The 12,433-nt window shown below is 41.0% G+C and overlaps 1 protein-coding gene across 3 annotated transcripts; it reads right to left on the bottom strand.

The window, feature by feature from the left end:
* Positions 1–3,294: 3,294 nt before the first annotated feature.
* On the bottom strand, positions 3,295–11,937 carry LOC123197566 (TOM1-like protein 9). 3 transcript variants are annotated; one of them, XR_006497883.1, is made up of 5 exons: positions 11,679–11,928; positions 11,046–11,144; positions 10,833–10,947; positions 4,151–4,243; positions 3,295–3,903 (listed from the first exon to the last, which is right to left on the bottom strand). XR_006497883.1 is itself a non-coding variant. In XM_044611885.1 (4 exons), exons 2-4 carry the CDS (start codon positions 10,962–10,964, stop codon positions 3,865–3,867), a joined length of 264 nt encoding a protein of 87 aa, XP_044467820.1. In that variant the 5' UTR covers positions 10,965–11,144; positions 11,679–11,937; the 3' UTR covers positions 3,295–3,864. The 3 variants fall into 3 exon arrangements, 2 of the variants coding, with proteins under 2 accessions (XP_044467820.1, XP_044467819.1); XM_044611885.1 differs by having other exon boundaries at positions 10,833–11,144; positions 11,679–11,937; XM_044611884.1 differs by lacking the exons at positions 3,295–3,903; positions 4,151–4,243 and adding an exon at positions 10,065–10,207 and having other exon boundaries at positions 11,679–11,924.
* Between the last annotated feature and the right edge of the window lie 496 nt (positions 11,938–12,433).

The following is a 12,433-nucleotide window of genomic DNA, read 5'->3' as shown; positions in this document are numbered from 1 at the left end:
ACTTTTTTGATTCGTTCGTACCTGGAATCGTCTGCCAAGAAGATAGTGACGCCATTTTTGGAATGCAAACATTATTGCCATTAGTTCTCGCTCATACACTGATTTGCTACGATTTTGTAAAGAGAGTGTCTTGCTTAAATATGCCACTGGTTTGCCTTATTGCATAAGTACAACGCCAATTCTTGTCCCCGACCCATCGGTCTCGACTACAAATTCCTTGGAAAAATCTGGAACAACTAAAATTGGAACCAAAATCATGGCATTTTTGAGTTGGTCAAAGGATTGTTGCGCTTCAGAACTCTAACAGAAGGCATTCTTCTTTAATAAGTTGGTTAACGGTTCAGCAATTTTTCCATACCCTTTCACAAACCTTCGATAATAACCTATCAACCCCAAAAATCCATATAATTCCCTCAAATCCCTCGATTTAGGCTATTCTACCATATCTTGGATTTTTCTTGGATCAGCCTCCACTCCCTTTTTGGATATAATGTGGCCTAGATATTTGATTCGATCTTGTCCAAATGAACATTTCTTCCAATTAATGACTAATTGGTGATCCTTAAGGAGTTGTAGCACTGCCCGTAAGTGCCACATATGATCTTCAAACCTTTGGCTATAAATTAGTATGTCGTCGAAGAATACCAAAACAAATTTACAAAGATATGGTCTGAAAATCTCGTTCATCAACCCTTGGAAGGTGGCTGGTGCATTAGTCAATTCGAATGACATGACAGTGAATTCGTAATGCCCCTTATGTGTTCTAAAAGTCGTTTTGTCAATATTTTCTTTCCGTACTCTAATCTGGTGGTATCCCGATTTGAGGTCCAACTTACTAAAGACCTCTACAGCTCCCAATTCGTCCAATAGCTCGTCAATGGTTGGAATTGAGAATCGATCGGGTATAGTGATACTATTCAATGCCCTATAGTCTACACAAAATAGCCATCCCCTGTCTTTCTTTCGAACCAATATTACTGGGCTTGAAAAGGGGCTTACATTAGGCCTCACCATACCTACTGCCAACATCTCACGAACAATCTTTGCAATTTCGTTTTATGATAGTAAGGGTAACGGTATGGTCGCAAATTGGGTGGTTAGGCTCTTGGAACTAGCCGTATGGCATGATCGTTGTGCCTCTTGGGTGGGAGCTCACAAGCTTCCTTGAACAATATTTTAAATTCCTACAATTACTCCTGAATTGTTGGATGTATTGTTGCCACTTCCTTGTCACTGCACTTATTTATCGCCCTTAACTCTATCCAAAAACCATCTTCTCTCTTTACCACAAGTTTGCAGAGAATCTTCAGTGAAGATTCTAGACGAATTAATGATAAGTTTCCAGTCAACTCCACTTTCCTTCCTTCCCATCCAAACCGTATAGACTGCGTTTGCTAATTAATTTTTACCTCTCCTAGAGTCTTCAACCATTCTACTCCAAGTATTACATTTACTCTTAATCAAAATGGAAGAAAATTTAGTCTCAAAGGAAGTCCTTGCAATGTTAGTTTGACTCTTTCACACCTTTCTATACCCTTGATTTTACGATTATCACCCAATATAACTGAATAATTGGTTGCTTGTATTGGAATTCCCAACTCCGTCACCAATCCTTCGTAAAGAAAATTATGGGTGGCACCGGTGTCAATTAACACTACCACCTTCCTTCCCATTATTTCTCCCAACAATTTCATGGTCTTGGGTGAATCGAACCTTATAACAGAGCTACTTTTCAAGTTAACCTCCATCTCCTTGCTTTCTGTCACAATTTCCTCTTCTTCTAGATTCTCTCTTCCTTCCTTTAACTCCTCTTCATCGACTAGCAGTATCCTTAGTTGACGCAATCGACAATGATACCCTGGGATAAATTTTTCATTGCAACGAAAATATAGTCCCTTCTCCATCTTGGCTCAAAATTCCTCATCTAAGAGTCGTTAATAATTCCCATCTCGTCATGGAAATGAAGAAGAAGCTTCAGAGCTCGCTGTGGGTTTTACATTAGAAGTTTGGGTAACCTGAGTTGAAAGTCCGTCATTGCGATGGGAAAAAAAGGGGCATGTCTCAGGTTGAAAGTGATTTGGGCCTTGGGTTGGGTGAGTTGCGATTTGGGTAATGGGAATGTGTTATGGTTGGGCTGTTATGAAATGAATTACTGGATAGGCTATTATATCCATTGGAGCTTAGGCGGGGAGTGAGAAGAATTGGGCTGGAGTGTGAATGATGGAGGGAGCGGGTTGTTGGAGTATAAACCTTAAGGAAGGGCTTACCTGGTTTCAGGATGTACTTTTTGTCAATAATTTTATTTTTCTTCTCTACTTGACGCGCTTGTGTCATCATCTCCGTCAACATTCGAAGGTGAAACATCTTCACCTCTGATCGGATTTCTTCCACCAAGCTGTTCATGAAAATAACTTTCATTTTGTCTTCTGATAACCTGTTAACTACTGCCGAGAGAAGTTCAAAACGGCTGCGGTATTCCTGCACCGTACCATTCTGTCATAGGGCGAACAGTTCTTCCTCTGTTGTTTGTTCATCCAACGACGGAAAGCACTTCAGCACCTCCTCTTTAAATGCTTCCCATCCCAAGAAGGGTTGGTGTTTTTCTTGCCATTGCAGCCAATAGAGGGCATCCCCTTCTATGCAAACTTCGGCTGTCGTCAACTCATCTCTCTCTGTCAATCGATTCACTTGAAAGTAACGTTCAACCTTTGATACCCAATCTAAAGCGTCTTCACTACCAAAAAGGGGTAGTTCCAAACGACGGTACTGCAAGTCTCTCCGACCTCCAGTGATGACTTCTACCTCTTCTCGGTCACCCTTGTTAGCCCCTCTTTCCTCCAAATCTACCTCCTCAGTCTGCTCCAAGGGTGAGATTATAGGTTCTCTCTGAGGTGGTGAACAGAACGGTGATGGGTGGGTCCTCATTGGTGCTTTTCCCTTATCATTCCCTTCCTTTGCCACTGTTGATTCCCTTAGTTCCCTAAGGAACTTCTTGATGGTTTCCATGTCAGATTCCATTTTTCCTATTTGATCATTGATTTTCCTCCCATTCGCTTTCACCTCTTCCAGCCCTTGATGGTCGTTATCTCCGACTCCAAGTTCTCTACCCTCACTTCCATTCTAATCATGCTTTGATACCAATTGATAGGTGTCAGGAGTCACTAAAGTTGTTGTATCAAAAGGAAATCAAGAAACTCTTCCCGACAAAAGAAGCTCCGACGGATATCCGATCACAACCTTGCTAACAGCTTAAATATTTTGATGTTGTATATGGATAAATATAAGAGACAGAAATGTAATAACTGTAGTGTGTATTGTATATTATACTGGAAAATGAATACCAAGTTCAATCTCCAATCACTCTTGTTTCATACACTGAACTGATTAATAACCAAAATACAAGGATTAACAAGCCAGTAACAAAAGAGTAGCAAGCCAAAATATATCCGACTAATCCAGCATTCGAGAGGCTGGTCTCTCCCTCACTCTACTTCTTCTTCTTCAATGTTCTCTGCCTCTCCCTCCGTTCTCCAGGCTTTTGTAATTTTTTTTTTCCCTCTTTTCTCATTGTTCCTCCATTCTTCTGGCGCCACATCAGCGTCCCTTGACTTGATGGTTCCCAATGTCTGCTGCCTGTTTATCTTTTTTGCTTCCTGTCGATCTTGGTCTGTAATGGTTTCCTTAGTTGGTGAGTTCACATTTGTTCCACAATTTGCTACAGTTTCCTTAATTAATTGAGTAGCATTCATGTCTCATGCATTGTTGTCATACGGATTGTTACTGCTAGGTGGATTAGTGCTGCCAAGTGGACTTTCTCTTTTTTCTTTTTCTGTCTTCCTCCGTATGTACACTTTCGCTCTAACACTATTCCACCAAGTCAACAATCACCTCCTGCTTAAGCCCCTGCAAGTTAAAGTTAACACATAATAAAACTAGAAAATGAACATTAAACTGTAATCTAAAGTAAGAGAGAAATTAACTGAAAGGATTAGAGGTTTATAATTTTTATCATAAACATTTAAAAACTTACATGTAAGATCTTAAAACTTATCTAAATTTCATAAGTTCGAGCATTACATATCAATTAATTATCCAACTTGAACCAAGATTTAGTAGCAGAGTGTCAATTCAAATAGTGTTTGAATAGTACCTCTTTGTTGCTTGGATCTAATGCATTCAGCATTTTGGAAAGGACATCCATAATGCCATATGCATTCTGAATTTCTGTCAAGCTAGTCAAATTCTAGCCAAATTATGAAACATGATTACTAATTTTATGATAGATACCTGGGCCAAGAGCTGACTGCAGCACCTGTTCTGGGCAACTCCTCTGCTCTCACCTCAGTTCCAGCAGAGCTTTCACAATAACAGCAAGGATACACACGCAATAGAACAGAGAAGAATAGAAATGTAAATCTATTTCAGCAAGTGATGAAAATATGTATTGTATTGAATATTGATTGTAAATATTACAGAAGTAAATTCTTCAATACAATGACTAATTCCACAAATCAGTTGTGCATGAACTGTTAATCAAAATTACAGTTTCAAACCGAAATCAGTTTCACAAAGAGATTCACAAAATACTCAACAGAGTCCCTACTGCCTAAGCCCTGCTTCTAAGAGAAGTACTGTCTCTCTACTTTTCCCAAAATGTTGCTGCCCCCTTCCTCTGAAACGCCTCCTTCTTTTTAAACTTTTTCCAGCTGTCACTTCTTGGCCTTTTTCCTTTCCTTCACCACGTCACTCTATTTTCTGTGGCTTATTTTGTAATAAAGTAGTAGTCTCCTGATCTTTTCTCCTAGAGCCAAAGGACTTCTCTTTCTTGCTTCCTCTTTTCCTGCGGGAAATGTAAATATGAGTTCTAACATTTCCCCTCCCATCAAGAGGCACCTTGTCCTTAAGGTGAAAATGAGGAAATGAATGACGAAAAGAGCCGAACAACTCCCACGAGTTCTCACAATCAGGAAGATTTTTCCACCTGACCAAGACCTCTAATTCGCCTCTATCTGAGTACCTATGCTGAAGGATTTCCAGGGGCTGCAGCTCCAGTTCACCATCATTTGTCATGCAATCAGAGAGCTCCCGTATGTTGGCGGTTGGACCTACCTGCCTTTTGAGCTGCGAAACATGAAAGATTGAATAGATCTTCGCTGTTGGAGGCAGCGATATACGATAGGCTACCGTGCTAATTTTCTCTAATATTTCGTAAGGGCCGTAAAAGCGGGCGCTAAGTTTTTGATTTGGTCTCGAAGCTAGGGAACTGAATTTGTACGATTGCATTTTCAGAAAAACTTGATCTCCTACCTCAAACTGCAGCTCCCTCCTTTTTTTATCTACATATTTTTTCATTCTTTTCTGAGCTTTGGTTAAGTTCTCTTTTAATTCGTCCAAAATTATATTTCGCTCGCTGATCATCCTATTAACTTCCTCCACTTTCGAAGGCTCCTCCACCCAACGTAGTAATGCAGGCGGGTCACAACCGTAAACCGCCCAGAAAGGGGTCATTCCTGTAAAGCTGTTATAAGTCATATTGAACCAATACTCTGCCTAGGGAATCCATTTAGGCCACTACCGAGGCTGTCTAAAACAAAAACACCTCAAATAATTTTTCAGGCTTCGATTTACTAGCTTCGTTTGACCATCGGTTTGCGAGTGATACGAAGAGCTGAATTTGAGGGTTGTACCCGCTGCCTTGAACATTTCAGTCCAGAACTGGCTCATGAACACCTTATCTCTATCAGATACTATGGAACGGGGAAACTCATGTAGCTTAACAACCTCTCGAATAAATTTTTGTGCTACCTCCGCTGCTGTGAAAGGGTGTCTCAGCATAAGGAAGTGACCGTATTTAGTTAGCCGATCCACCACTACTAAAATCGCGTCAACGTTGGTTGCTTTCAGAAGCCCCTCAATAAAATCCATCGAAATATCCTCTCATACTTTCGCTGGTACAGGCAGCGGCTGCAGTAAACCCGCAGGTGAAATTGATTCATATTTGGTGCGTTGGCACGTATCACACTCCACCACATATCTCTTTATGTCGGCCTTCATTCCTTCCCAAAACAATACAGTGGTTGTCCTTTTGTAGGTTCTGAAGAATCCCGAGTGCCCACCGTAAGGTGATGAATGGAATTCATGGAGAAATTTGAAAATGAAGGAGGAGTTTCTGGGCAATACTAACCTGCCGTGGTAAAGGAGCATGCCATTCCTTAGGTGGTAGCCTTCATGCGCCTCTGGTTTGTTTAGCAGGTCGTGCATTATGCTCTGGAGCTTCTCATCCTTGGCCACTTCTTGTTCAACTCCTTCCAGACCTTCAATCTGCGCCACAGTCACGGCTTGCAGCATGCCTTCAAAACTTGGATTCCTTGATAATGCATCAGCAGCTTTATTTTCACAGCCGGGTCTATACTGAAATTTGAAATCAAATCCAAGCATTTTCATCACCTATTTCTGTTGCTCATTTCCCAAAACACGTTGGTCGATAAGGAATCTCAAGCTTCGTTGATCCGTCCTAACCTTGACATGTCGACCAAGCAAATAATGTCGCCATTTCTGGAAGGCCATAACGATAGCCCTTAGCTCCCGTTCATATACCGATTTGCTTCGATTCTGAATCGACAATGTTTTGCTGATAAAGGCGACCGGTCTGCCCTCTTGTATCAACACTGCTCCTAATCCCAATCCCGAAGCATCGGTCTCGACAACGAACTCTTTAGTGAAATCGGGCAGTGCCAAAACTGGTACCATTGCCATGGCTTCCTTTAATTTCTAAAAGGCTTCCGTGGATTCCGCTGTCCAATTGAACGAGTCCTTTTTTAAAAGTCTCGTTAATGGTTCAGCAATTTTTTCGTACCCCTGGACAAACCTCTGGTGATATCCCGTGAGTCCTAAGAATCCTCTCAAATCACGCAAATCCCTGGGTCTTGGCCACTCCCTCATTGCCTGCACCTTGCGCGGATCCGCCTACACTCCAGCGGCTGAAACTATGTGGCCCAAGTAGTCTATCTTGCGTTAGCCAAAAGCACACTTTTTCCTATTTACAACGAACTGATGGTCCCTCAGCAGCCCGAGCACCAGCCTTAGCTGCGCTTCGTGATCTTCAAGCTGTCTGCTGTATACCAGAATATCGTCAAAAAAAACCAAAACAAAGCATCGCAGGTAAGGCCGAAATAATTGGTTCATCACCGCTTGAAACGTTGTCGACGCATTTGAAAGTCCGAAGGGCATTACTAAGAACTCGTAATGCCCATTGTGAGTTCTAAAAGCAGTCTTCTCCACATCTTCTTCTCGCACTTGGATTTGGTGGTAACCCGATTTTAGATCCAACTTACTGAATATAGTGGCACCGGCTAGTTCATCGAGCAGTCCGTCGATGACGGGTATAGGAAATTTATCTGGGATAGTGATTTTATTTAGGGCATGGTAGTCCACGCAAAATCACCACCCTCCGTCTTTCTTTTTCACCAGAAGCACCGGGGTGGAAAAGGGGCTCACACTTGGCCGTATGACCCCAGTTGCCAACATTTCTTTCACTATCTTTTCTATTTCATTCTTCGAAAAATGAGGGTACCGATATGGTCGTATATTCGGAGGTTGGGCATTAGAGATAAGTCTGATAGCATGTTCTTGGTCTCTTAGAGGTGGTAATCCTTTCGGCTCTCTGAAAAGGCACTCAAACTCTTTCATTAGTTCATTCAACCTTAATTCCACGATTGGTTCTTCCAGTTCCTCCTTGCCCAGCCTACTGCCCAATTCCACTAAATATTCTTCCCCTCCATTAGCTAGTGAGTTCATTAAAGCTTTGAGAGTGGATTCGATCCTACTCAGAGATAAATCACCCCTCAGCTCCATGCGACATCCTTCTCAATTAAATCTCATAGTCTGTCTCTTCCAGTTTATTTTGGTATCCCCTAATTGGTAAAGTCAATCCATCCCTAAAATGACATCAACACTACCCAAATCAAAAAGAAAGAAGTCTTGGACCACAGACATCCCCTGAACTCATAACTCCACTTGCTGGCATTTCCCGGCTCCTTTGACTTTCCTCTCATCACCCAACGTCACGGCAAAATTGGCAGCCGAAACTGGCAGATTCAACTCCCTCACTACCTGTTCGGAAATGAAACTGTGGGTAGCCCCACTATCTAGCTAAATCACCACCATCCTATTCTTAATTTTCCCTGTGAATTTCATGGTCTTCGGGCTACCAATGCCTTCCATTGAGCTCGAATTAAGTGCCAATTCCATCTCTTTCTCGGCCATTATTAACTCTCCCTCATTTCCGACGACTTTGCTGTCATCCTCCATCTTATCCTCCGACGCAATCATCACCCTAAACTGTCGATTTTTGTACTTGTGTCCCGGATAATATATGTCATCACACTGAAAGCATAACCCCTTCTCCATCTTCGTTCAGAATTCGTCGTCTGACAGACGACGGTAAGTCCTTTCTCGCGGTGGTTGACTGGTTGAAGCGACTGAACTTGTCGCTCCCTTGTTAGAACGATGCTCCGTTTGGTGCGTTGAAATGGGCTGTCTGGGAACGAAAGATTGGGCGAAAATATTTTGTGTTTGGCGGGTTGGGTTTGAATGGGTCATGGGTTGGGTGAAGTTGTTGGGTTGGGTTACGGATTAGGCTGGCTGAAATTTAGGGTTGGTGGCTGGGTTATTAGAGTGGGCTGGTGGGTTTGGGCTGAAGCTGGGAAAATAAGGAAAATTTGGGTTGGGCGAATGGGCTTTCGGGTTTGGGCGGGTTACACGGGTCCCGAGTCGGAGCCCCATCTTGATGTCTATAACCCAATTTTTGTCTTCCACTTGTTTCGCTCTCTCCATCATCGCCTCCAGATTCTCCGGCGAAAACATTTTCACCTCCGTCCGAATATCGTCAGCAAGCCCGTTCATGAAGAGTGTTATCAGCGTTTCTTCTGTCACGCCCTCTACGGCAGCCGACAGAAGCTCAAATCATTTTCGAAACTCGCACATGGTGTCTGTCTGACGGAGTGACAACAGCTCTTCGTAAGACGTCCGATCCTGATTGGTCGGAAAACGTCTCAGTAACTCATTCCGAAATTCTTGCCATCCTAAGAATTCCCGCCTTTTTACCCTCCATTTGAACCAGCCTAAGGCCTCACCTTCCATACATACTCCGACGGCCACCAGCTTTTCTCTTTCTGTTAGTTGGTTGACGTCGAAATACCTCTCTGCCTTGAATATCCAATTAATAGCATCCTCCCCGTCGAATACTGGGAGGTCCAAACGTTGAAACGGTATATCCCTTCTGTTTCCAGCCAACGGCTCTTCTTCCTTGCTCTCGACGCACGTGGCTTCCTCTCCGGCGTTACCACCCTCGTTTCTCCTCGTTCGTGGGGTCGTAGCATCCCTCTCAGGCGGTGAATATGAGGGGGAGGGCTCTTGTCCAACGGGGGTCTTGCTCCTATCTCCTGTTTCTCTCCCAACTGTGGACTCCCGGAGGTCTCTCAGGTAGCTCTTAATGGTTTCGACACTTGCCTCCAACCCTTCCATTCTCTGATTTATTTCCCCAACCTGCGAACCCATTATCCCTATTCGCTCCTTCACAGTCGATAATTCCCTTTCCACCTCTTCTACCCTGGACTTCATTCTCATCATGCTCTGATACCAAGTGATAGATACCTGGGCCAAGAGCTGACTGCAGCACCTGTTCTGGGCAACTCCTTTGCTCTCACCTCAGTTCCAGCAGAGCTTTCACAACAACAGTAAGGATACACACGTAATAGAACAGAGAAGAATAGAAATGTAAATCTATTTCAGCAAGTGATGAAAATATGTATTGTATTGAATATTGATTGTAAATATTACAAAAATAAATTCTTCAATACAATGACTAATTCCACAAATCAGTTGTGCATGAACTGCTAATCAAAATTACAGTTTCAAACCGAAATCAGTTTCACAAAGAGATTCACAAAATACTCAACAGAGTCCCCACTGCCTAAGCCCTGCTTCCAAGAGAAGTACTCTCTCTCTACTTTTCCCAAAATGTTGCTGCCCCCTTCCTCTGAAGCGCCTCCTTCTTTTTAAACTTTTTCCAGCCGTCACTTCTTGGCCTTTTTCCTTTCCTTCACCACGTCACTCTATTTTCTGTGGCTGATTTTGTAATAAAATAGTGGTCTCCTGATCTTTTCTCCTAGAGCCAAAGGACTTCTCTTTCTTGCTTCCTCTTTTCCTGCGGGAAATGTAAATATGAGTTCTAACATTTTACCACAGAAAATAGTAAAGGAAGTAGTAAATGCAACGCAAACATTAAAATTAAAATAAAAGCAAACAGCCAATACTCATTCTTATTTTTGCAATACCCAAATCATCAAGTGAAGTTAGTGCTCCAGTACTCAGAAGAAAGACATGACAAAAAATAAAAAAATAATAGAGCCATAAACAGAGAGGGTTAACCACTGAAATGAAATCACAATAACAATGAAACACTGCACCAATTAAGTGTGTGTGCATAACAAATTTTAATGTCATATTCTCACAAGCAGGTTAAACAAACAGCACAATTATCAAATAAATGGCTATGCTCATAGCATTAAGTACCACTAAATTAGCTTCCATTAAAAACCAGCTAAGAGAAGTATCTCAAAGTTAGGAACTCAGAATCTGCAGAAGACTCAGCTACCTCTTGGTGATTACCACCATTTCAAATATTCTTAGAATCAGTATTGAAATGTACAATGAAATCAATCTAAGTAGAAAATGCATGAAAAGATGAATAAATGGCAGTGCCATGTCTCATCACATAGGTTTTTTCTCCACTAATTAATTACTTAAAGAACCATCCACCAAAAACATACCAACAACTCCTGGTATGCTGCAAAATATTGTGGATATCTTGCCCTTGGTCCTCCAAAAGCTTCTTGCCAAGTATCTGTTAGAATCAGTATCTTCCCCTTTAACATGAAAGTCAGGCTACAATACAGAATCATGAGAACTATGAACAAGCTTTGGCAAAAGGAAATAAGTAAACCACAGAAAGACAGCAAAAACTACTCAAGAAACATTCTCACCTTTTTCTTTACTATTTTAACCATCTCATGAAGAACATCTCTCTCTGCCACATGCATATGGACAATGTCCCCACAATTCTTTAAGATCGTTTCCAACAACTACAATGTAGCCATAAGAATAAACTTAGATAAGTTTACCTTGTTAAAAATGAAAAGACATGAGAAGGCAGACAATAACTTTCCATCAGACATAACAACTCATTTATAATCTATATCTGGATCAGAAAGGATATTCAAGGATTAAAAATTTTAAGCTGAAAGCCCAAGTATGCGTACACAATATGATCATTGATGTCAAATGACAGATATACCTTGTGGTTAAGTTCTTCAATCCTCTTATCATATCCCAAGCAGATGAAACAATAAAGTGCTCCATATATATATTTGTAATGATAAATAAGGAAAAACAACCGGTAATGTCTTGGGGTTTCAACAGGGCATCAAATTTGCAAGCAAACACTATGAAAAGATTTTCAACTTCTTATTTACAAGATCGGCAGCAATGTGTTAGGGTTTCGTTTGAACTTCACAAACATGTAACAAGCTGAAATTTCTAAAAAAAAAAAAAACACAAAATCCAAAAAAATCCACTGGAAAAGAATCGAATGATGGAGACAAGATTAAGAAATCTACCAGCATCTGCTCGATTCTCAGTCAGATATTGTCTCTAATCATAGTAGGTCGGCCGTTCGTCCTCTCGATTCGTCTCTTGGGCTCCGTTGGTCAGATTTCATCTCTCCTTATCGTCCGTCAACCATTCGTCCTTTCAGTTGTCGTCGCATAGTCTCATGTGCTCCTCTCAGTCGGTCGCCACTCGCTTAGTCATCTCAGTCGTTGCCGGTCACTGATTTTTAGAAATGAGTTGATTTTTATGAGACTGAATCAAATCATTTTTGACTCATGAGTTGAACTGAGTCAACCTTTCTCTAATTTAAGTTCGATTTGATTTTTAGAAATAAGTTAAGAGTTTGAGCTCGACTCAAAATTGAGTTAAACAAATTCGAACCGATCAAATTAAACTGAATTGACTTATGAGACTGAGCCAATTCAGTTTGAGTCTAACCGCACTAATAACGATGGGCTTACAAGTTTTTTAGTGAAAAATTTAAAAATTCATCATTAAAAATATAATTTTATTTTGTTTTAACGAAAATATAAATAATTAATTACTAAAATCACGAAAATAATACTTATAATTATTGAATATTCATTCCCCGCTATTTTCCCCTCGTTAAAAGCTTTTGTTTTTTTAGTGTCAAGATTCAAATCTTAAAAGCCCAAATATTAAAATATATCTAAGACATACTTCATCGACAAAATTAAGCATACATTTTTTATACTCAAAACTGGTGAATAATAAATTTTATTATTAACTTTGTAGCATTACA

This window comes from Mangifera indica, chromosome 15, assembly GCF_011075055.1.
Source record: "Mangifera indica cultivar Alphonso chromosome 15, CATAS_Mindica_2.1, whole genome shotgun sequence".
Lineage (NCBI taxonomy): Eukaryota > Viridiplantae > Streptophyta > Magnoliopsida > Sapindales > Anacardiaceae > Mangifera > Mangifera indica.
Note: the sequence above shows the minus strand (reverse complement) of the source record. Positions and strands in the feature narration are given on the sequence as shown.